The 26,023-nt window shown below is 46.1% G+C and overlaps 1 protein-coding gene across 1 annotated transcript in view; it reads left to right on the top strand.

Annotated features, from left to right (window-relative positions):
* plvapb (plasmalemma vesicle associated protein b) overlaps positions 1-23,685 on the top strand; it is a 31,193-nt gene extending 7,508 nt beyond the window's left edge. Inside the window, exons 4-6 of the mRNA XM_087975920.1 lie at positions 10,534-10,588; positions 16,677-16,773; positions 21,713-23,685. Coding sequence (XP_087832046.1) covers positions 10,534-10,588; positions 16,677-16,773; positions 21,713-21,725 — 165 coding nt within the window. The 3' untranslated portion in view covers positions 21,726-23,685. The remainder of the gene's footprint in view (positions 1-10,533; positions 10,589-16,676; positions 16,774-21,712) is intronic.
* Positions 23,686-26,023: the final 2,338 nt, after the last annotated feature.

Genomic DNA, 26,023 nt, shown 5'->3' with positions numbered 1-26,023 from the left:
GGTTTATAAATTCTTGAGGGGCATGGACAAGGTGAATGACAAGGGTCTTTTCACTAGAGTGGGGGAGTTTAAAACTAGGGGACATATTTTTTAAGGTGAGAGGAAAAAGATTTTGAAAGGGCATGAGGAGCAGCATTTTTTACACAGAGTAGTTCACAGAGAGTGGACTACCAGAGAAAGTGGTGGAAACATGTACAGTTATAACGTGATTTAATTGTGATAAACTCTGGTTGAGCTTTTGACTTTGTTTAGTTACACTGTGCCACCAGGTGACTAACCTGCTAAACCTGTGATTATAATGTATAGGGGAAAGGACTGCACAGCTCTTTCTACAAAATACCTCATGCTGTCACATGGCCGGGGGAGGGGGGAGGGGTTTGGTGGTGGTGGTGGTGACGGGAACTGTGGCAAATCTTTTAAAATCTTGTCTTTCATGGATAGGATAAATAGACAAAGTCTTTTCCCTGAACTGAACTGGGGGAGTCCAGAACTAGAGGGCGTAGATTTAAGGTGAGAGGGGAAAGATATAAAAGAGACCTAAAGGGTAACTTTTTCATGAGGATTTCCTTGCTGTACATCTCTATGACTCTATGTGTGTGGCTGGGTTGCTGGCAAAGCTATTGCTTGTGGGCCATTCTTTACTAGATAAAAGGGCGACATTTTTCACACAGAGCGGGGTGAGAGCCTGGGACATGCTGCCAGAGGAGTTGGTGGAAGCAGACACAATAGCAACATTCAAGAAACACCTGGGCAAATACAGGAATAGGAAGGGAATAGAGGGATACGGATCCTGTAAGTGAAGACAGTTTTAATACGGAAGGGCAAAATGCATCAGCACAGGATTGGAGGGCCGACGGGGCTGTTCCTGTGTTGTAAAGTCCTTTGTTCTTTGACACAGAGACTTTAGGCTTCACTGCTGATGGGTTAGGAATGGTCCAGCCTGGAATCTGACCCCTAACTGTGCAATACCCCTCCAAGATAAAATGCTCTTCTGACCCATAGACTCAGAGAATGATGGATTTAGCAGTGAAGACCCAGCAGTCAAATCGTCAATTGATGATCACTATCAAGATTCAGTTTCATAGAACAGACACTGGAGCAGAGTGTGAAGAATAGGAAACACTCTGATAAAGGCAAAAGAAAGGACTTCCATTTACATAACAACTTTCCCAATTGCAGCATATCGCAAAGTGTTTTAGAGACAATAACACACTTTTTAACAAAATAATAATAGTACCCACACAACCTGGAAATGTTAAATGAGGACAGTGTAGAGGGAGCTTTATTCTGTATCTAACCCCGTGCTGTCCCTCGTCCTGGGAGTGTTTGATGGGGACAGTGTAGAAGGAGCTTTACTCTGTATCTAACCCCGTTCTGTCCCTGCCCTGGGAAGGTTTGATGGGGACAGTGTAGAGAGAGATTTAGTAAAATTACAACACCATATACAGTAATTTGTAACATTGAGGAACCTGGGGACACTTCATTGTTGGTGTCCAAAATCTGTGTGACAGAGGCAGGATAAAGGGACCAGCTTTAAGGAGAGAGAGGTAGAGACAAAGGAGACATTTTGGGAATGAATTCCAGGCTTTGGGCTCAGACAGGGATCAATAGGAATCACGGGATGCACAAGGGATCAGAAATGGAGGAGGGCAGAGATCTCACACACTGGATGAGTTTACAGAGATAGAGGGGGTGTAGGGGCTGGAGGAGGTGACAGAGATAGAGTGGGGTGTAGGGGCTGGAGGAGGTGACAGAGATAGAGTGGGGTGTAGGGGCTGGAGGAGGTGACAGAGATAGAGTGGGGTGTAGGGGCTGGAGGAGGTGACAGAGATAGAGGGGGTGTAGGGGCTGGAGGAGGTGACAGAGATAGAGAGGGGTGTAGGGGCTGGAGGAGGTGACAGAGATAGGCAGGGTGTAGGGGCTGGAGGAGGTGACAGAGATAGGCAGGGGGTAGTGATTGTAACATGATCAGCCTGGTTGACCTCCATCAGCCCCTACAGCTCTCTGTATCTGCCTTGAAAATAATCAAAGACCATCGACCCATCACATTTTAAGGAAGAGAGTTCTAAAGAGTCTGACAAGTAAAAATAACCTGATCTCTGTTTGAAAAAGGCGAACCCCTCATTTTGAAACAGTGAGCCCTCGGTCTGGATTCTCCCTGAAAAGGGAACGCTCTCTTCACATCCTTCAGAATCTTACACATTTCAATCAAGTCACTTCTCCATCTTGTAACCTCCCAGGATATGTCCCAGCCTGCACAACCCCTCCCCAACCACAGCCTGCACAACCCCTCCCCAAAACACAGCCTGACCAACACCTCCCCAAAACACAGCCTGCACATCCCCTCCACAAACCACAGCCTGCACGACCCCATCCCAAAACACAGCCTGCACAACCCCTCCCCAAAACACAGCCTGCACAACCCCTCCTCAAACCACAGCCTGCACAACCCCTCCCCAAAACACAGCCTGCACATCCTCTCCGCAAACCACAACCTGCACAACCCCATCCCAAAACACAGCCTGCACAACCCCTCCCCAAAACACAGCCTGCACAACTCCTCCCCGAACCACAGCCTGCCCAACCTCTCCCCAAAACACAGCCTGCACAACCCCTCCCCAAAACACAGCCTGCACATCCCCTCCGCAAACCACAGCCTGCACAACCCCATCCCAAAACACAGTCTGCACAACCCCTCCCCAAAACACAGCCTGCACAACGCCTACCCAAACCACAGCCTGCACAACCCCTTCCCAAAATACAGCCTGCACAACCCCTCCCCAAACCACAGCCAGCCCAACTCCTCCCCAAACCACAGCCTGCACAACCCCTCCCCAAAACACAGCCTATCCAAATCCTCCACAAAACACAGCCTGCACAACCCCTCCCCAACCACAGCCTGCCCAACCCCTTCCCAAAACACAGCCTGCACAACCCCTCCCCAAAACACAGCCTGCACAACCCCTCCCCAAAACACAACCTGCACAACCCCTCCCCAAACCACAGCCTGCCCAACCCCTCCCCAAAACACAGCCTGCCCAACCCCTCCCCAAACCACAGCCTGCCCAACCCTTCTCAAAACCACAGCCTGCACAACCCTTCCCCAAACCACAGCCTGCACAACCCCTCCCCAAAACACAGCCTGCACAACCCCTCCCCAAAACACAACCTGCACAACCCCTCCCCAAACCACAGCCTGCCCAACCCCTCCCCAAAACACAGCCTGCCCAACCCCTCCCCAAACCACAGCCTGCACAACCCCTCCCCAATCCACAGCCTGCCCAACCCTTCCCCAATCCACAGCCTGCACAACCCATCCCCAAACTACAGCCTGCCCAACCCCTCCCCAAACCACAGCCTGCCCAACCCATCCCCAAGCCCCAGCCTGCCCAAAATCCCCCCAATCCACAGCCTGCACAACCCTTCCCCAATCCACAGCCTGCACAACCCCTCCCCAAATCACAGCCTGCACAACCCCTCCCCAAACCACAGCCTGCCCAACCCCTCCCCAAACCACAGCCTGCCCAACCCTTCCCAAAACCACAGCCTGCACAACCCTTCCCCAAACCACAGCCTGCCCAACCCCTCCCCAAACCACAGCCTGCCCAACCCTTCCCCAATCCACAGCCTGCCCAAAATCCCCCCAATCCACAGCCTGCACAACCCATCCCCAAACCACAGCCTGCCCAACCCCTCCCCAAACCACAGCCTGCCCAACCCTTCCCCAATCCACAGCCTGCCCAACCCATCCCCAAGCCCCAGCCTGCCCAAAATCCCCCCAATCCACAGCCTGCACAACCCTTCCCCAATCCACAGCCTGCACAACCCCTCCCCAAACCACAGCCTGCACAACCCCTCCCCAATCCACAGCCTGCCCAACCCTTCCCCAAACCACAGCCTGCACAACCCATCCCCAAACCACAGCCTGCACAACCCCTCCCCAATCCACAGCCTGCCCAACCCTTCCCCAATCCACAGCCTGCACAACCCATCCCCAAACTACAGCCTGCCCAACCCCTCCCCAAACCACAGCCTGCCCAACCCATCCCCAAGCCCCAGCCTGCCCAAAATCCCCCCAATCCACAGCCTGCACAACCCATCCCCAAACCACAGCCTGCCCAACCCCTCCCCAAACCACAGCCTGCCCAACCCTTCCCCAATCCACAGCCTGCCCAACCCATCCCCAAGCCCCAGCCTGCCCAAAATCCCCCCAATCCACAGCCTGCACAACCCTTCCCCAATCCACAGCCTGCACAACCCCTCCCCAAATCACAGCCTGCACAACCCCTCCCCAAACCACAGCCTGCCCAACCCCTCCCCAAACCACAGCCTGCCCAACCCTTCCCAAAACCACAGCCTGCACAACCCTTCCCCAAACCACAGCCTGCCCAACCCCTCCCCAAACCACAGCCTGCCCAACCCTTCCCCAATCCACAGCCTGCCCAACCCATCCCCAAGCCCCAGCCTGCCCGAAATCCCCCCAATCCACAGCCTGCACAACCCTTCCCCAAACCACAGCCTGCACAACCCTTCCCCAAACCACAGCCTGCCCAACCCTTCCCAAAACCACAGCCTGCACAACCCTTCCCAAAACCACAGCCTGCACAACCCTTCCCCAAACCACAGCCTGCCCAACCCCTCCCCAAACCACAGCCTGCCCAACCCTTCCCCAATCCACAGCCTGCCCAACCCATCCCCAAGCCCCAGCCTGCCCGAAATCCCCCCAATCCACAGCCTGCACAACCCTTCCCCAAACCACAGCCTGCCCAACCCCTCCCCAAACCACAGCCTGCCCAACCCTTCCCCAATCCACAGCCTGCCCAACCCATCCCCAAGCCCCAGCCTGCCCGAAATCCCCCCAATCCACAGCCTGCACAACCCTTCCCCAAACCACAGCCTGCACAACCCTTCCCCAATCCACAGCCTGCACAACCCTTCCCCAAACCACAGCCTGCACAACTCTTCACCAAACCACAGCCTGCCCAACCCCTCCCCAAAACACAGCCTGCCCAACCCTTCCCCAATCCACAGCCTGCACAACCCCTTCCCCAAAACACAGCCTGCCCAACCCCTCCCCAAACCACAGCCTGCACAACCCCTCCCCAAAACACAGCCTGCACAACCCCTCCCCAAACCACAGCCTGCACAACCCCTCCCCAAAACACAGCCTTCCCAACCCTTCCCCAAACCATAGCCTGCACAACCCTTCCCCAAACTACAGCCTGCCCAACCCTTCCCCAAACCACAGCCTGCCCCAAATCCCCCCAAAACACAGCCTGCCCATCCCTTCCCCAAACCACAGCCTGCCCAACCCATCCCCAAGCCCCAGCCTGCCCGAAATCACCCCAATCCACAGCGTGCACAATCCTTCCCCAAACCACAGCCTGCCCATCCCATCCCCAAACCACAGCCTGCCCAAAATCCCCCCAAAACACAACCTGCCCAACCTTTCCCCAAGAGACAGCTTGCCTATTCCAAACATTACTCTGGTAAACCAGGAAGTTTGGCAACAACACTTTCAATCAGACCATACCTGGAGTTTTGTGTATACCTTTGGTCTCCTTATTTGAGGATAGATGTTCTGAGCGGGGAGAGAGTGCAACAAAGGACTCCTTTGGGGTGGCAGGGATGGCAGAACTGACACATAAAGAGAGGCTCTTCAGTTCCGAATATACTCCCCAGAGTTTAGAAGAATGGTGTGGGGCTGGACTTATAAACTTAATGGTAAGGTCCTAGGGAGTGTTGCTGAACAAAGAGACCATGGAGTGCAGGTTCATAGTTCCTTGAAAGTGGAGTCGCAGGTAGATAGGATAGTGAAGAAGGTGTTTGATATGCTTTCCTTTATTGGTCAGAGTATTGAGTACAGGAGTTGGGAGGTCATGTTGCAGCTGTACAGGACATTGGTTAGGCCACTGTTGGAATATTGCGTGCAGTTCTGGTCTCCTTCCTATCGGAAAGATGTTGTGAAACTTGAAAGGGTTCAGAAAATATTTACAAGGATGTTGCCAGGGTTGGAGGGTTTGAGCTACAGGGAGAGGCTGAACAGGCTGGGGCTGTTTTCCCTGGAGGGTCAAAGGCTGAGGGGTGACCTTATAGAGGTTAGAAAATTATGAGGGACATGAATAGGATAAATAGACAAAGACTCTTTCCTGGGGTGGGGGAGTCCAGAACTAGAGGGCATAGGTTTAGGGTGAGAGGAGAAAGATTTAAAAGAGACCTAAGAGGCAACTTTTTCACTCAGAGCATGGTACATGTGTGGAATGAGCTGCCAGAGAAAGTGGTGGATGCTGGTCAATTGCAACATTTAAAAGGCATCTGGATGGGTATATGAATAGGAAGGGTTTGGAGGGATATGGGCCGGGTGCTGGCAGGTGGGACTAGATTAGGTTATGATATCTAGTCAGCATGGACGGGTTGGACTGAAGGCTCTGTTTCCATGCTGTACATCTCTATGACTCTATGAAACCATATAGCATGGAGATGATGAGAAATGTCTTCACCCAGAGAGTGGGGAGCCTGTGGAATTCTCTGCCACAGAAAGCATTTGATGCAAAAACATTGGATGTTTACAAGAAGGAGATACAGATAGTTCACTGATGCTCTGCTTCCTGTTGGCCAGCTAATCTGCTCCCTTCCCCCTCACCCACACCATCTGCTTCTATTTTCTGCAATAACTTTTGCAGTCAGCCAACCTTCTATCGATTTATCCAGAGATTAGTGAGTGGGCCCCTAGTTTTGGATTGTGTCGACACTGTCTAACACATCAAAGCAGTTTTAACTATGACAATTAAAGAGGCTTCAGATGGAGTGTAATTGCTTAGGGTAAACCAGGATCCTGGAGGATGGCGTGTGGCAGCGCCTTTTGTATAGAGAGGAAAAAGCTGCAGGAAGATGCAAATCCCAATCACTCTGTGAGACACAACTTCCTTTCCATAATGTCTTTTTGGCTCACAGTTTGATTACCTTGACTCCAACCAGAAGCTCCTCAATTGTTTCCTTCATAACATTTCCTTCCAAATATTTCTTAACATGGTTTACAGGAGAAAACTAATCCTTTCTTTCCAGACTCCTTTGCTGCCTTGGGACATCCAAAAGCATTTATAGACCCAATAACGTGTTTTTTTTTTAATGTCATTCACTGTTGTAATCTGGAACATTCCATCCCATTCCACGGGTGAATGCATGAGAAATATGCTAGCCACACATCCCATGAAAGAACACAACTAGTTGTGCACAGCAAGATCCCACATATCCTGAGGAAGGGCCTGTGCCCGAAACGTCGAATCTCCTGTTCCCTGGATGCTGCCTGACCTGCTGTGCTGTTCCAGCAATAAAGTTTCAACCCACATATCAACCAGATAATCTGCTTTTCATGATATTGGGTGAAGGATAGCTATTAGCCCATAAGACAGGGATAAATCCCCTGCTGTTGTTTGAACAAGTGCCCATTGCCTTACACCAGCCTGACAGGGCAGGTGGGGTCTCAGATTAACGTTTTGTACAAAAGACTGTACCTGAGGGTGTGGCACTGTCTCAGTCCTGGGCACAGGGAGTGTCAGCCTACATTTTATGCTCGGGTCACAGGGATTTGAGTCAAGAGTGTGGTGCTAGAAAAGCACAGCGTGTCAGGCAGCATCTGAGGAGCAGGAGATTCTATGTTTTGGGCATAAGCTCTTCGTCAGTGAAGAGCTTATCGATTCTCCTGCCGCTCGGATGCTGCCTGACCTGCTGTGCACCACACTCTGGACTCTGATCTCCAGCATCTGCAGTCCTCACTTTCTCCTCAGAGGGATTTAAACACAGCCAACTGAGTTGCAGCTAATGCTGTGCTTCAACTAGAAGAGTTTGCATTTATATAGTACCTATAAGATGAGGCATTATAAAATAAGACATAACTTTGAGCCACCTGAGGAAATATCAGGGCAAGCGATTAAAAAGCTGAGTTTTTAAAGAGTGTCTTAATGGTGGAGAAAGAGCTGGAAAGGGAGAGAATTCCTGTGTTTCATGCTGAACCTATGACCCCTGAATTAACCCTGGGTGCCTGGTTAACAGCATCCAGTCATGTTATTATATATGCCACCATTTCCCCAGACAAGCTCTGTCTATATCTGGTGGCCATTCAGAGACTTCCATCCTTCCTCTTGGCCATGTCTGTCTAATTAACCTGAGACCTTCCCCCAGTTTTGAAGCTCAATATTTCCAGTTCTGTTTGGAGCAGAGAGAGAGACTCTGGTCCATTTCAGCATTTGTGCTGTACGGAAGCCTTCCCCTACCCACCTTCAGCTCACTCTCTCAATACGAACTTCTTATCCTCTCCCCTTATGTTTTTAATCCAGCTGCCCCTTAAATGTATTAACACTATTTGTTCTATTATAAAATCCCCACAGTGCAGATAAAGGCCATTCAGTTAATTGCATCAGGTTGACCCTCTGAAGAATATTCTACCCTAACCACACCCCCATTTCACCTTGGTTAAGCCACCCAACATTCCCACCCAGTTATAATCTCTTCCAACCTCTTCTGTCAGGCAGAAAGTATATAAGCTTAAACACACGTACCAATAGATTCAGGAACAGCTTCTCCTCCTCTGTTGTTACATTTCCAAATGGACCTCTCAAATTTTAAATTTAATGTTGACCTCGCTCTCTGTGCACCTTCTCTGCAGCTGTAATATTGTATTCCTCAGTCTGTTCTATTGCCCTAATGCACCTTATCTGGTATGATCTCCCTGTAGTGCACAGAAAACAAAACTGTTTAATGTAACAAGGTACATGTGACAATAATAAATTAAGCCTTTGGGATGAAACCAAAGCACCCCACGCATAGAGAGATCATGCAAACTTGACACAGACAGTTACCCATGTCTAGGGTTGAACCCAGGTTCCTGCAGCTGTGAGGCAGAAGTGCAAACCATTATATCACCCTGCATCCTACCCCCACTTGCAGGAGTTTAACAACTTCCAAAGTTCCCTCTAAGCTGTGTAGTTTCACAACCAGTCTGACATTCCGATGATTGGTGTGTTGATGACATTGATTCCTAGTTTCAGAAATCACTGCTGGTTCAGGACATCAAAGGTCTGTGCAGCGTGTGAAAGCAAATTATCAGGAGCACAGACCACACCCTTTACGAGGTCAGGCAGCATCTGGAATGACGAAGGGCTTTTGCCAGAAACATTGATTCTCCTGCTCCTCGGGTGCTGCCAGACCTGCTGTGATTTTCCAGCATCACACTCTCGACTCTAATCTCCAGCATTCGCAGTCCTCACTTTCGACACACTCTTTAGGAGTCCATTCCACATTCTCACCACTCCCTGGCTGAAACGTTTACGACTGAAATTTTATTTAGAAAATTTGCTGGAGAAATTCAGCAGGCTTCGCAGCATTTGTGGAGAGAGGTCAGTGTTAACATTTCAAGTCAGTTCTGGAGAAGATCTGAAACGTTAGCTCTGTTTTCTCTCCACAGGTGCTGCCAGACCTTCTGAGTTTCTCCTGCATTTTGTTTCAGATTTCCAGCATCTGCAGGTTTTTTTTTGTTTTCTGATTATGCCGATGACACATTGGGAAAAGGTTGTCAGAGCTCGTTCCAGTTCCCAATTCCCAATTAGAGTCAGAATCATAGAGCTATACAGCATGGAAACAGAATCTTTGGTCCAACTTGTCCATTTGCCAGTATTTGGCCCAGAAATTAAAGAGTCAGAGAATCACTTATGGCACAGGAGGACATTCAGCCCGTCAGTATTTTATTTTTCTCGCAGAGCAATCCAGCCAGCCCACCTCCTTGTTCAGTTTGGCAATTGTTTCCTTCCAATGTCAATCTCATTTTTCCTTTTTGATTATGTTATTGTGAGACTATAGGGGTATGAATGGAAAGGATGCTGGGAATTGGAAATGTACATTGCGAAGGGTGGGTGTTTGCTACAGTAATTGGGAAAGTGGGAACTTAGAGACAATTTTCACATGATATAGGTTCAATTCCTTTTTCTGATATTCTCATATTCAATGAACAGGTCTCTGAGACTTTCCAGTAGCACCTCATTTGACAGCTGTCTCTGTTTTTAATTCAAAAATATACTTTATTCATAAATAATAAAGAAGTAAGTACAAGTATAAAACAGCTCTGTACAGACTTTGCAGAAAGTACAATGGAATTTTGACATTTCACATTAGAGTTTCAATTCAGTTGAACAAAAAAGGCACTTTCAAAATGTGAAAGGAAACTATTAACATTCCCATTCAGGCTGAAAGGGGATCTCAAAATATAATTCATTATAGCTTGGTGGAAAAGCATGCAGTCTTGTCCCTAACACTGGATTAAAAATGTGGTGCTGGAAAAGCGCAGCAGGTCAGGCAGCATCCAAGGAGCAGTAGAATCGACGTTTCGGGCATGAGCCCTTCTTCATGAATCATGACCGAAACGTCAATTCTCCTGCTCTGATCTCCAGCATCTGCAGTCCTCACTTTCTCCCAATACTGGATTCCCAGGTTCAATCCTTGCAGAGTTTGTAAAAACCAACTTGCTTTCTGTCCCAACAGGAGAGCGCCATCAGTCAGTTCTGGCTGCTGCAGAAAGAAAAAATCGCTTTGGAAGGTAAGTGCGTGAACAATGAATATTCACTCGTTCTATAAATTCCCACATGTTTAAGTACATGTGGTTTGCAGCCTTATATTTACACATTTGCTCATGAACCCGTTGGTTCTTTCCTTGATGAATTAAACTTTTGGACTCTCCTAGCCTCTGGCATGTGTTCTCCTTACCTACTCTACCAAAAATATAAAAAAGTTTCAATGTCAGGTTCCTCCTTCATCTTCCCTTCTCTAAAACAAAGGCAATGTCTCCAGTCTCTTGACACAGCTGACCTCACACATCCTGGTAAAATGCTGATAAACTGTGCACTCTCTCGTATGACCACTTATCTTTGCTGAAATCCAGAGTTTGACACAGGGAGCCATACCCAGTTTAAAAGCTGGGGCTGAAATATTGCAAATTCCACTCAGCCAACTCCCTAGAATTTACACAATCAAATTAAACTAGATTGGAAATTGAGAACACTCCGGACCCACAAAGTGTAAACCAGGAACTGTCCTCATGTGCAGGGTCAGCACACAGCACTCCCTCAGTACCGCACTGACATGTCAGCCTTGAGTTTTGTGCTCACGCTATGGTCAAAATTGAGGACTTTTTAAGTGAAAATAACATTCACCCTGGAGAAGGGAAAACCAGGGAACTATAGACTAGTGAGCCTGATATTGATGGTGGGCAAGTTGTTGGAGGGAATCCTGAGGGACAGAATATACATGTATTTGGAAAGGCAAGGACTGATTAGATTAGATTCCCTACAGTGTGGAAACAGGCCCTTCGGCCCAACCTGTCCACACCCACCCTCCGAAGAGTAACCCAACCAGACCCGCTTAGAACATAGAACATAGAACATAGAACAATACAGCACAGAACAGGCCCTTTGGCCCACGATGTTGTGCCGAACATTTGTCCTAGCTTAAGCACCCATCCATGTACCTATCCAATTGCCGCTTAAAGGTCACCAATGATTCTGACTCTGCCACTCCCACAGGCAGCGTATTCCATGCCCCCACCACTCTCTGGGTAAAGAACCCACCCCTGACATCCCCCCTATACCTTCCACCCTTCACCTTAAATTTATGTCCCCTTGTAACACTCTGTTGTACCGGGGAAAAAGTCTCTGACTGTCTACTCTATCTATTCTCCTGATCATCTTATAAACCTCTATCAAGTCACCCCTCATCCTTTGCCGTTCCAATGAGAAAAGGCCTAGCACTCTCAACCTAACCTTGTAAGACCTATTCTCCATTCCAGGCAACATCCTGGTAAATCTCCTCTGCACCCTCTCCAAAGCTTCCACATCTTTCCTAAAGTGAGGTGACCAGAACTGCACACAGTACTCCAAATGTGGCCTTACCAAGGTCCTGTATAGCTGCAACATCACTTCACAACTCTTGAATTCAATCCTTCTGCTAATGAACGCTAATACACCATAGGCCTTCTTACAAGCTCTATCCACCTGAGTGGCAACTTTCAAAGAGCTATGAACATAGACCCCAAGATCCCTCTGCTCCTCCACCTTACTAAGAACCCTACCGTTAACCCTGTATTCCGCATTCTTATTTGTCCTTCCAAAATGGACAACCTCACACTTGACAGGGTTGAACTCCATCTGCCACTCCTCAGCCCAGCTCTGCATCATATCTAAGTCCCTTTGCAGCCGACAACAGCCCTCCTCACTCTCCACAACTCCACCAATCTTCGTATCGTCTGCAAATTTACTGACCCACCCTTCGACTCCCTCTTCCAAGTCATTAATAAAAATTACAAACAGCAGAGGACCCAGAACTGATCCCTGAGGAACTCCACTTGTAACTGGGCTCCAGGCTGGATATTTACCATCTACCACCACTCTCTGACTTCGACCGGTTAGTCAGTTCTCTATCCAACTGGCCAAATTTCCCATTATCCCATGCCTCCTGACTTTCCACATAAGCCTACCATGGGGAACCTTATCAAATGCCTTACTAAATTCCATGTACACTATATCCACTGCTCTACCCTCATCCACATGCTTGGTCACCTCCTCAAAGAATTCAATAAGACTTGTAAGGCAAGACCTACCCCTCACAAATCCGTGCTGGCTGTCCCTAATCAAGCAGTGTCTTTCCAGATACTCATAAATCCTATCCCTCAGTACCCTTTCCATTACTTTGCCTACCACCGAAGTAAGACTAACTGGTCTGTAATTCCCAACGTTATCCCTATTCCCTTTTTTGAACAGGGGCACAACATTCGCCACTCTCCAGTCCCCTGGCACCATCCCCGTTGACAGTGAAGATGAAAAGATCATTGCCGACGGCTCTGCAATTTCCTCTCTTGCTTCCCACATAATCCTAGGATATATCCCGTCAGGCCTGGGGGACTTGTCTATCCTCAGGTTTTTCAAAATGCCCAACACTTCTTCCTTCCGAACAAGTATCTCCTCTAGCTTACCAGTCTGTTTCATACTCTCCTCTTCAACAATACGGTCCCTCTCATTTGTAAATACTGAAGAAAAGTACTCATTCAAGACCTCTCCTATCTCTTCCGACTCAATACACAGTCTCCCACTGCTGTCCTTGATCAGACCTACCCTCGTTCTCGTCATTCTCATGTTTCTCACATACGCATAAAAGGCCTTGGGGTTATCCTTGATCCTAACCGCCAAAGATTTTTCATGTCCTCTCTTAGCTCTCCTAATCCCTTTCTTCAGCTTCCCTCTGACGAATGCACCTAACACTATGGACAATTTAGCATAGCCAATTCACCTGACCTGCACATCTTTGGACGGTGGGAGGAAACCAGAGCACCCAAAGGAACCCCACACAGAGAGAATGTGCAAACTCCACACAGCCAGTAGTCCAAGGCTGGAATCGAACCTGGCACCCTGGTGCTGTGAGGCAGCAGTGCTAACTGCTGAGCCACTGTGAATGTAGGGATAGTCAACATGGCTCTGTGCGTGGGAAATCATGTCTCATTAATTTGATTGAGTTTTTTGAAGAAGTAACAAAAAGGATTGATGAGGGCAGAGCGGTGGACGTGATCTATATGGATTTCAGTAAGGCATTTGACAAAGTTCCTCATGGGAGACTGGTTAGCAAGGTTAGATCACATGGAAGACAGGGAGAACTAGCCATTTAGAAACAGAACTGGCTCAAAGGTAGAAGACAGAAGGTGGTGGTGGAGGGTTGTTTTTCAGACTGGAGGCCTGTGACCAGTGGAGTGCCACAAGGATCGGTGCTGGGTCCACTACTTTTCTTCATTTGTATAAATGATTTGGATGTGAGCATAAGAGGTATAGTTAGTAAGTTTGCAGATGACACCAAAATTGGAGGTGTAGTGGACAACGAAGAAAGTTACCTCAGAGAACCACAGGATCTTGATCAGATGGGCCAATGGGCTGAGAAATGGCAGATGGAGTTTAATTTAGATAAATGTGAGATGCTGCATTTTGGAAAAGCAAATCAGAGCTGGGCCTATACACTGAATGGTGAGGTTCTAGGGAGTGATGCTGAACAAAGAGACCTTGGAGTGCAGGTTCATAGCTCCTTGAAAGTAGAGTCGCAGGTAGATAGGATAGTGAAGAAGGTGTTTGGTATGCTTTCCTTTATTAGCCAGAGCATTGAAGAAAGTTACCTCAGAGAACCACAGATCTTGATCAGATGGGCCAATGGGCTGAGAAGTGACAGATGGAGTTTACTTTAGATAAAGAGAGTTGGGAGGTCATGTTGCAGCTCTATAGAACATTGACAGTCATCCATGCTGTGTATCTCTCTGACTCTATGACTCTAAATGTGAAATGATAAATTTGAGGACATCAAACACAATAAAAGAACGTACAATTGATGGGAAAATAGTGAAAGTAAAAAATACTGGAGATCACAGTGGGGTGTGGCAGCATCAACGGAGGAAGAGCAAGTTGACAGTCCAGATTCCAGCATCTGCAGTAACTTGCTCCTACACTGATAAGAGAGCACTTGGGAGGTGTCGAGATAGTAACGGACCTGGCAGTGAATGTGCACACATTCCTGAAGTGAGCAGGACAGACCATTAACGTGATTAGGGTGGATTTGAAATCCTTTCCTTTATTATCCAAGGAATTGAATATGTGAGCACAGGGAACTAGAGATTCTGCAGGAACTGTATAAATCATCAGTTAGGTCATAACTTGAGTACTGTGTGCCGTTCTGGTCGCATTATTACAAAAAGGATTAATTGCTTTGAAAAGCTACAGAGGAGATGTACAAGGATGTTGTCAGGGCTGACATTATCCAGATATGAGAAAAGAGAGTGTGGTGCTGGAAAAGCATAGCAGGAGAGGATTAGGAGAGTCAATGTTTTGGGCATAAGCCCATTCCTGATGAAGGGTTCCTCGGATGCTGCCTGACCTGCTGTGCTTTTCCAGCACCACACTCTCAACCCTGAGCTCCAACATCGGCCATCCTCACTTTCTCCAAGCTTTAAGAGAAGGTTGGTTCGACTGGGAGTTGCTCTCCTTGGAAGAGAGGTTGCTGAGGAGACATCTGACTCAGGTGTACACAACTGTGAGGGGCATGGATAGAATGGACGGGAAGGACCTAGTTACCTTAGCAGGGGTGGTCAGTGGGGGGGGTACACACTGCTGCCACTGTGTATTGGTGGTGGTGGGAGTGGAAGTTGAAGCTCCTAGGTCATACCAATTAGGCAGACTGCTTCATCCTGGATGGTGTCCACTTGACCACCATCTACAAGGCACAAATCAGAAGTGAAATGGAATACTACCCACTCGCCTGGATGGCTCCAACAACGTTCAAGAAGCTTGACACCATCCAGGCCAATAACAACAAAAAGAGAACTGCAGATGCTAGAAATCTGAAACAAAAACAGAAATTGCCAGAGAGACTCAGCAGGTCTGGCAGCATCTGTGGGGAGAAATCAGTGTTAACGTTTTGAGTCCAGTAAGTCTTCAACAGAACTCTTTCTCCGGTATATTGATTACATTATCAGTGCTGCCTGCCTCTCTTGTCTGGAATTGGAAAATTTTATCAATTGCATTTTTCATATTGCCCTGGATGTCTCAAAGTGCTGTGTGGCCAAAGAGATATAGGTCAGGTATCCATTATCTGTACATCCAAAAATGACAAATACCTAAAAACCAAATGTCTCTTAAGAAGCAGACAAGAACAGTCTGATAGTCACATTCAGTTTGGGTTCCTTTGGAATAAAACTTGCCTTTTGCCCAAACAGATTCAGATAGACCTAAAAATGAAGATTTTTCCAAAGGGCCACACTCTCAATGGCTACAGATCTAATCAGGCCTTTCGGAAAATAAATTGGAGCCAAATTAATTGCAGTGGACCCAAAAACTGAAAATATCCTTTGTCCGAAAACCCAGCCCTGAGGTTTTTGGATAAAGGATTCCCGAGCTGTCCTTGTGATATACCGTCACTGTTCTAATGTAAGAAATACAGCAGTCAATTTGCATACAGCATGCTCCCATAAACAGTAATCAGCATCAGATTAAATGAGGTTGTTTGAAGATTAAATATTGGCCAGAACACCCGAGATAACACCCCTCTCCTGCTCCTCTTCAAACAAGTGACTAAAGATCATTTACATATGGCCAGTCACATTAGGCTTTGGTTTAACATTATATCTGTAAGACAGCACCAGCCAACAGTGCAGCACTCCCTTTGTACTGTATGGGAGCATAAGCCTTAACTGTTTTGTGCTATAAGTAAGGGTCAATCCACAGGAGCACCTGCTGCTCCCAGTCACCAGGGGTTAATGGATTTGGGGTGGGATTTCCAATTCCTGGTGCCCAGTCTATCCCTGGGGTTCAGCCAATGACAAGACCCTGCTCAGCTGACAATTTTGTACTTTGTCACTGCAAGGACAGCAATTACACCAAACGTCCCAAGGTGCTTCATAGCAGGAGAGTCACGATTGATGCTGATCCAGGTGCTAGGACATGAGGAGTGATGGTCCACAGCTCAGTCTAAAGGGTGGGTGCTAAGCAACAAATTGCAGCAAATGGGGAAAGTGTGAAAAATCAAGTTGCAGAGAGCTGACACAGATTCAGTGGGCTGAATGGCCTCCTTCTATGATGGTCGATTCTGTGCTTCCTTGCCACCAGGTCATAAAATCAGACTGGAGCAACAACTGGCAACACTGAAACAACAGCTGGGAGACTGCTACAATCTTGCAGAACTGCAGAAGCGTTTGGGCTGCAGGTAAGAACCTATCAATGGAGTGTTCCTCCTTACTCTTGGTGTTAGATTTACTTTTAAGTAATTGGAGAGACATTTTGCAAGTGTCTGTTCTGTTGTGTGAACTACTGCGTCCCAATTTTCCTCTTGTCTGGCCTTTCCTTTGCCACAGTTAATGTGATACTCCTGCTGTAGCCAATGAGTGGAGGGAGAAACAAGTGTCAGCATTTACATGGAGTGAGTGGCAGACTAAAGGAAGGTTCACTCAGCTGATTCTGGGTATGGAGGCACTGAGTTAGGAAGAGAAGTTAACCAGGTTGGGCCTGTACTCATTGGAACTTAGAAGAATGAGAGGTGACCTTATTGAAACAAGTAAGATTCTTAGGGGATTTGAGGGTCAATGTGGAAAGGTTGTTATCCCTTGTAAGAGAGCCTAGGACCAGAGGGCATCGTCTCTGAACAAGGAGTCACACATTTCAGACAGAGATAAGGAGGAATTTCTACTCTGAGAGAGAAGTGATTCTGTAGAATTCTTACTGCAGAGGGCTGTTGAGGCTGAGTTAATTAATACGCTTATTCTGAGCTGGATAGATTTTTAATCAGGGCAATTATCACGATTCAAGCTGTTCCAGCTGTAACCTGGGAGAGGGCTGTAACACATTCCCCCCTCTCCCCCAACACTTCCTACCAAATAACTCGCTATAGCTCTGCTGGTATGATACACTGAGTTAGTAGCTGTTACCCTGGGCTGGAGTCCTCTGCCCTCACTGAATCTGAATGTTTCTTTCTTTCTACCCCCTTGGCCTGACACTCTAGGAAGTCATTCCTTTCATAGAGTCATAGAGGTATGCAGCATGGAAACAAACCCTTCGGTCCAACTTGTCCATGCTAACTAGATATCCTAACCCAATCTAGTCCCACTTGTCAGCATTTGGCCCATATCCCTCTAAACCTTTCCTATTCATATATCCAACCAGAAGCTTTTTAAATGTTGTAATTGTACCAGTCTCCACTTCCTCTGGCAGCTCATTCCATACACGTACCACCCTCTGCTTGAAACAATTTCCCCTCAGGTCCCTTTTAAATTTTTCCACTCTTACCCTAAACCTATGCCCTCTAGTTCTGGACTCCCCCATCCCAAGGGAAATGACCTTGTCTACTTACCCTGTCCATGCCCCTATTAGGTCACCGCTCTTGCCCTCTCTCCTCAGCCCCTCAAAGACTCTCCTCCAAGTAGCCACTTCTTTTGTGTTTCATCCCTGAAAGTGAGCACATACCAGCTATTCCTCCACAGAGGCATCACAGTCCAGATTGATCTTCTTTACCTGGAACACATGTACACGTTACACACAGGAATAATGGGACACCAATTAGAAACAGGAACCCTGAATATGAACCTTAGAACCAGGAGCAGGAGGAGGCCATTCAGCCCCTCGAGCCTGCTCTGTCACTCAGTAGGATCAGGACTGATCTGGAAAAGGATAGCTTAGATCTAAAAGTTGAAGTTCTAAATTAGAGGAAGGCCAATTTTGACAGGATTAGGCAAGAACTTTCAAAAGCTGATTGGGCGCAGGTGTTTGCAGGTAAAGGGATGGCTGGAAAATGGGAAGCCTTCAGAAAAGAGATAACGAGAATCCAGAGAAAGTATATTCCTGTTAGGGAGAAAGGAAAGGTTGGTAGATGTCGGGACTGATGGATGACTAAAGATATTGAAGGTTTGGTTAAGAAAAAGAAGGAAACATAAGTCAGGTATAGACAGGATAGATCAAGTGAATCCTCAGAAGAGTATAAAGGTAGTAGGAGATTACTTAAGAGTGAAATCTGGAGGGAAAAAAGGGGACATGAAATAGCTTTGGCAAATAGAATTAAGAAGAATCCAAAGGGTGTTTACAAATACATTAAGGACAAAAGGGTAACTGGGGAGAGAATAGGGCCCCTCAAAGAACAGCAAGGCGGCCTTTGTGTGGAGCCACAGAAAATGGAGCAGATACTAAACGAATGTTTTGCATCAGTATTTACTGTGGAAAAGGATATGGAAGATATAGAATGTAGGGAAATAGATGGTGACATCTTGAAAAATGTCCATATTACAGAGGAGGAAGTGCTGGATGTCTTGAAACACATAAAGGTGGATAAACCCCCAGGACCTGATCAGAGGTACCCTAGAAGTCTATGGGAAGCCAGGGAAGTGATTGCTGGGCCTCTTACTGAGATATTTGTATCATCGATAGTCACAGGTGAGGTGCAGGAAGACTGGAGGTTGGCAAACGTGGTGACACTGTTTAAGAAGGGTAGTAAGGACAAGCCAGGGAACTATAGACCGGTGAGCCTGACCTCGGTGGTGGGCAAGTTGTTGGAGGGAATCCTGAGGGACAAGATGTACATCTATTTGGAAAGGCAAGGACTGATTAGGGATAGTCAACATGGCTTTATGTGTGGGAAATCATGTCTCTCAAACTTGATTGAGTTTTTTGAAGGAGTAACAAAGAGAACTGAAGAGGGCAGAGCGGTGGATGTGATCTATATGGACTTCAGTAAGGTGTTCGACAAGGTTCCTGATGGGAGACTGGTAAGCAAGGTTAGATCTCATGGAATACAAGGAGAACTAGCATTTGAGTACAGAACTGGTTCAAAGATAGAAGAGAGAGAGTGGTGTTGGAAGGTTGTTTTTCAGACTGGAAGCCTATGACCAGTGGAGTGCCACAAGGATCGGTGCTGGGTCCACTACTTTTCATCATTTATATAAATGATTTGGAGGTGAGCATAAGAGGTATAGTTAGTAAGTTTGCAGATGACACCAAAATTGGAGGTGTAGTGGACAGTGAAGAAGGTTACCTCAGATTACAATGGAATCTTGATCAGATGGGCCAATGGGCTGAGAAGTGGCAAATAGAGTTTAATTCAGATAAATGTGAGGTGCTGCATTTTGGGAAAGCAAATCTTAGCAGGACTTATATACTTAATGGTAAGGTCCTCAGGAGTGTTGCTGAACAAAGAGACCTTGGAGTGCAGATCCATAGCTCCTTGAAAGTGGAGTTGCAGGTAGATAGGATAGTGAAGAAGTCGTTTGGTATGCTTTGACAAAGGGTCAGTTACACTCGAAACGTCAGCTCTTTTTTCTACTTACAGATGCTGCCAGACATGCTGAGATTTTCCAGCATTTTCTCTTTTCGTTTAGTATGCTTTTCTTTATTGGTCAGAGTATTGAGTACAGGAGTTGGGAGGTCATGTTGCGGCTGTCCAGGACATTGGTTAGACCACTTTTCAAATATTGCGTGAAATTCTGGTCTCTTTCCTATCAGAAGGATGTTGTGAAACTTGAAAGGGTTCAGAAAAGATTTACAAGGAAGCTGCCAAGGTTGGAGGATTTGAGCTATAGGGAGAGGTTGAAAAGGCTGGGGCTGTTTTCCCTGGGGTGAGGGGTGACCTTATAGAAGTTTATAAAATCATGAGGGGCATGGATAGGGTAAATAGACAAAATCTTTTTCCTCGGGTGGGGGAGTCCAGAACTAGAGGGCATATGTTTCGGGTGAGAGGGGAAAGATATAAAAGAGACCTAAGAGGCAACCTTTTCAAACAGAGGGTGGTACGTGTATGGAATGAGCTGCCTGAGGAAGTGGTGGAGGCTGGTATAATTGCAACATTTAAAAGGCATCTGGATAGGTATATGAATAGGAAGGGTTTGGAGGGATATGGGCCAGGTGCTGGCAGGTGGGACTAGATTGGGTTGGGATATCTGGTCGGCATGGACAGATTGGACCGAAGGGTCTGTTTCCATGCTGTACATCTCTATGACTCTATAACTCCAGGTTCCTGACCTCTCTCCAAAATCCTTCAACCTGTTAGTAATTAAACATCTATCTATCCCATCCTTAAATTTATCCAGTGTTCCAGCATCTACTGTACTCTGGGGAGTGAATTCCACAGATTCACAACCCTTTGGCAGAAGTCATTTTTCCCTATCTCTGTTTTAAATCTGATATCCCTTATCCCAAAACTCTGGTCTCTTATTGTAAAAAAAGAAAGATGCCGGAAATCAGAAATTTCTGGCAAAGCTCTGGCAGCATCTGTAAAGATTAGATTCCCTACTGTGTGGAAACAGTCCCTTTGGCCCAACAACTCCACACTGACCCTCCAAAGAGTAACCCACCCAGACCCTTTCCCTCTGACTAATGCACCTATCACTATGGGCAATTTGACATGGCAAATTCACCTGACCTGCACATCTTTGGACTGTGGGAGGAAACCAGAGCACCCAGAGGAAACCCACACAGACACAGGGAGAATGTGCAAACTCCACACAGACAGTCACCCGAGGCTGGAATCGAACTTGGGTCCCTGGCGTTGTGAGGCAGCAGTGCTGCCCTAGAGAAAGCAGAGTCAACGTTTCAAGTCCAGTGATCCTTCTTCAATCATTAGCTCTGTTTTCTCTGTTTTTGTCCCATCACCCAGCAATAGCCAAAGAAATATGGATGGATGTGGAGGTGGGGGATATGAATGGAGGAACTCTGTTTAATTTCAGGTCCAGAGTTGGGAGAGAAATCGGAAACGCAATGGGATTGGATAATGAGGTAGAATGGGTGAATGGGATAAGTGAGTGATGTAGTGAGAAAAGAGCAGGATGGAATGCTGGGAATAGGTGTTATCATGAGAAAAGCAACCAGATTGGAAGTTGATTTAGGGCCCTGGGTGCCATGGGCAAGGCACTATTCATTTCTTATCCCTAATTACCAACAGCCCAAAACCAGAGTGCTGTTCAGACCCAGACAAGTTCACATTCCCCGAGAACTTGAGTGAGCTGAGTGTAAATGGATAGGATTGAGTGGAAATTTCTGATGGAGCGTGTGAAACCACTTTGTAGCATAAGGGTATAACCCAGGGTGAGCATCGGAATTGAGCAGGCTTTCAAATGATCTGAAACAGGCAAAAATAAATGAAAGATAAAAATGTTTCTGTTTTACAGAATGACAGGGTAGATGGAATGAAGACAGATGGAGTGGATGGAGAACATTGGAACCTTGGACAGTTAGGGAACACCATCCCATAACCCTACAGCTACATTCAATGTAAACCTGACATGCTCATCTACCTCATTGGTAGACAAAGTTAATTGAGACCCCTTGTGTAGACAACAGTCCCCATTATCACAAACAATGTCACTTTTGAGTCAAGATTAGAGTGGTGCTGGAAAAGCACAGCAGGTCAGGCAGCATCTGAGGAACAGGAAAATCGATGTTTTGGGCAAAAGCCCTTCAGCAGGAAGCTCTTCCTGCTCCCCGGATGCTGTCTGACCTGCTGTGCTTTACCAGCACCACTCTAACCTTGATTCTGATCTTCAGCTTTTCAGTACCCACTTCTGCTGAATGTAACTATTGAGTGAAGTGAGAAGGAAAGGGTCCAGGAATGATTGCTTTGAGTAGACTGTTTTTGAATCTTGAACATTTTACCCCAAAGAGTTATTGAGACAGAAATCATTGCATCATTTGAGTGAAAATTATTTGATATAAAAGCAAATATCAAACCATGAAGGTTAGGGGATTAGTTAGGGATTAATAGATGGTTATGGAGAGTGATCCATGGGATTAGTTAGGGATTAATAGATGGTTATGGAGAGTGATCCATGGGATTAATTAGGGATTAATAGATGGTTATGGAGAGAAACCCATGGGATTAGTTAGGGATTAATAGATGGTTATGGAGAGTGATCCATGGGATTAGTTAGGGATTAATAGATGGTTATGGAGAGTGATCCATGGGATTAATTAGGGATTAATAGATGGTTATGGAGAGTGATCCATGGGATTAGTTAGGGATTAATAGACGTTTATGGAGAGAGACCCGTGGGATTAGTTAGGGATTAATAGACGTTTATGGAGAGAGACCCGTGGGATTAGTTAGGGATTAATAGACGGTTATGGAGAGAGACCCGTGGGATTAGTTAGGGATTAATAGACGGTTATGGAGAGAGATCCTTGGGATTAGTTAGGGATTAATAGACGGTTATGGAGAGAGACCCGTGGGATTAGTTAGGGATTAATAGACGGTTATGGAGAGAGACCCGTGGGATTAATTAGGGATTAATAGATGGTTATGGAGAGAGACCCGTGGGATTAGTTAGGGATTAATAGATGGTTATGGAGAGAGACCCGTGGGATTAGTTAGGGACTAATAAATGGTTATGGAGAGCGACCCTTGAAATTAGTTATGGATTGATACAGGACAATGGGAACACCACTGGACAGGGGCATTAGTTTAGGGAATAGTATGGGATTAAGGGGAGAGCCTGGGGAAATGAGATTAGTTATGAGATTGATACAGGACAATGGGGAGAGATCAGAGCTTTGGGGAAACAGAGCAGGGTATTGGGATATTTTTGTGATTGATACAGGGCTAAGGGTAGAGCATGGGTCACCAGGATCAGTTTGGGATTGATAAAGGGCAATGGCGAGATAGAGCAGGGCAGTGTAATTTGTTGGAGTATTGACACAGGGCTATGGGCAGAGCATAGAGCAGTGGGATCAGTTTAGGGATTCATACAGTGTAATAAGGAGAGAGCAGGACGGTGGAATTAGTTTAGGAATTGATCTAATATGCGTCCAGCAAAACTACAATAAATTAAAATATTGTGCAGTGCTAGAAAAATGACTGGTTCCCAGGAACTCTCCTGTGTTAATGATTCAGCTTATTTCCTGCAGCTTTCCTGACTCACTGTCAGGTATTGGAAGTTTAATTTAGGATTTGCCCACCAGTGAGACCACGCAGATATAACCTTCTCTTCCAAGCCTTGCAGTCATGAAATCCAATAGATAAGAAATCTAACCAGAGTAGTTTTGTTTGGGTAATATTAGATTGGAGAAAGTGAGGGCTGCAGATGCTAGAGATCAGAGCTGAAAATGTGTTGCTGGAAAAGCGCAGCAGGTCAGGCAGCATCCAAGGAACAGGAGAATTGCTGTTTCGGGCATAAGCCCTTCCTGAAGAAGGGCTTATGCCCGAAACGGCAATTCTCCTGTTCCTTGGATGCTGCCTGACCTGCTGCGCTTTTCCAGCAACACATTTTCAGCTCTAATATTAGATTGGCAGAGTTCAGTGCTACCTCAGATCCTGGGGTTATAGCTATGTGGGAGATGCCTGGTATAAATGGTTTGTTTCAGATAAGGCTTCATTGCAGAAGCAGAATTTGGTAAAGGCTGGTCTGAGTAATGATCAGTATAACTGGATTCGTGTGTGTGTGTGTGTGTGGTGTTAGTGACTGTGTGTGTGTGGGGGGCAGTGTGATTGTGTGTGTGTTGGTGTGACTGTGGGTGTGAGTGTGACTGTACATCAATATAATTGTTTTCATTATATTTTCCTCCATGTATTTGGCTAATTCCCTAATCACTTGTGGCTGAGTGTAAAGTGTGAATGTGTAGATTTAGGCTCACACCCACTTGTTGTTAAAATTTGTTCCCTAAAAGAAATAAATGAATGGAGTGCTGTGACTGGTGTTAATGAATGTTTATAAAGCAATGGATGTTAATTCATCATTATTAACCAAACATTCAATGTTATCTCTGAGATAGTAACCAAAGGTTTTAACCAATAAACATGAACTAATGTTAGCAACCAACATATATAAACCAATAGATGTTTAATCATTGTGTTATTTTCTGAACTAATAAGTGTTAACTAATGGATGTAACTCCATTTCCCTCTGCCTCTCCCCAAAATTACTGGTTGAATTTTGACCTTGTAACCCACAGGTTATGAATTCAATGACTGAAACACTGGTTATTAGAGTTATAGTTACTAGAGTTATATTCTGTACCTGTTCTTGATTTAATAGCAATTTACTAAGTACATTTATTTGTGTTTTTTTTTGAAGATTGTAATTATTAGATTTGCTTGGTATTATAGTGTCTGCAGCAAGTACATCTCCATTGTATTTCTTAGCCCCTCTCCCCATATACCAGACTAACCACTACACGTCTGATCTCACTGTCAGCCTCCTGTGTTCTGGTTCTGGATCAGTTTAACCTGTTCTCTGCCTGAGGGCTGCATTTGTAAGATCAAAACAGAGGCCAGGAAGATGGAGAAATTTTATGAAACTAACTTGGGGCCTTGAAAATTTTGGAATTTCATGTTATCAGCTTTTAAGTTGTTCACTTAAAACAAATAAAAAGATTAACTCAATAAATGAGTGTGTTAAATGCTGCACTGGCTGCTATGTACCACATCATTGCACTTGAACAGAGACTATGCATGTGCGTGTACACATACTAACATGTACAGAACACAGTTACACACATCAACATATTCACACCAGAGTGAATCCAGAGCCTCCTTCACAATACAAGCCCACTGAGGATAAAGCTCACGGTTCTATCTGAAGCTGCAAATGTTATGGAGAGATGAGGTACTCTAGAGATTGAGCAGTGATTAGGTGATGCCAAGGAAGATTGGGAGAGTGAGATGTCATTCACCCTGTCCAGTCTGTTCCACCATTCATTCAGATCATGGCTAGTCTGTATCTCCTCCTCATTCACCCAGCATTCCTACATAAACTTGAATTTGAAAGGTTTGAGTTATAAAGAAAGGCTGGAGCGTAGGAGGTTGAGAGGCGATCTGATAGAATTTATAAAATAATGAGAGATATAGATAGAGTTAATGGTAGTTGTCTTTTCCCTGGGGTGGGGAATTTCAAGACTAGGGGGCACATTTTTAAGGTGAGAGAAGAGAGATTTAAAAAAATGAGGCAAATTGTTTACATAGATGGTGGTTTGAGTGTGGAATGAACTTCCTGAGGAAGTGGTGGATGCTGGTACAGTTACAACGTTTAAAAGACTTTGGATGGATACATGAATAGGAAAGATTCAGAGGGATATGGGCCAGGAGCAGGCAGGTGGGACTGGTTTAGTGTGGGATTATGTTTGGCATGGACTGGTTGGACCGAAGGGTCTGTTTCTGTGCTGTATGACTCTCTAATTCTGACCTTCCACCTTTTTACTGATGATCAAGAGTAGAACTGATGGGTCAGTATTTGGATGGCTTGGATTGGTCCTGCATTTTGTGTACAGGATTCACCTGGGCAATTTTTCATATTGTTGGGTAGATGCCAGTGTTGTATCTGTACTGGAAGAATTTGACTGGGGGAGCAGCAGGTTTTGGAGTGCAAGTCTTCAGTACCACTACCGGAATGTTGTCAGGACCCACAACCTTTGCAGTATCCAGTGTCTCTAACCGTTTCTTGATATCACATGGATTACTGGTTTCTGTGATGCTGGGGACCACTGGAACA

Source organism: Chiloscyllium plagiosum, unplaced genomic scaffold, assembly GCF_037043375.1.
Source record: "Chiloscyllium plagiosum isolate Xiang-an unplaced genomic scaffold, Cpla_swu_hap1 HiC_scaffold_28, whole genome shotgun sequence".
Lineage (NCBI taxonomy): Eukaryota > Metazoa > Chordata > Chondrichthyes > Orectolobiformes > Hemiscylliidae > Chiloscyllium > Chiloscyllium plagiosum.
Note: the sequence above shows the minus strand (reverse complement) of the source record. Positions and strands in the feature narration are given on the sequence as shown.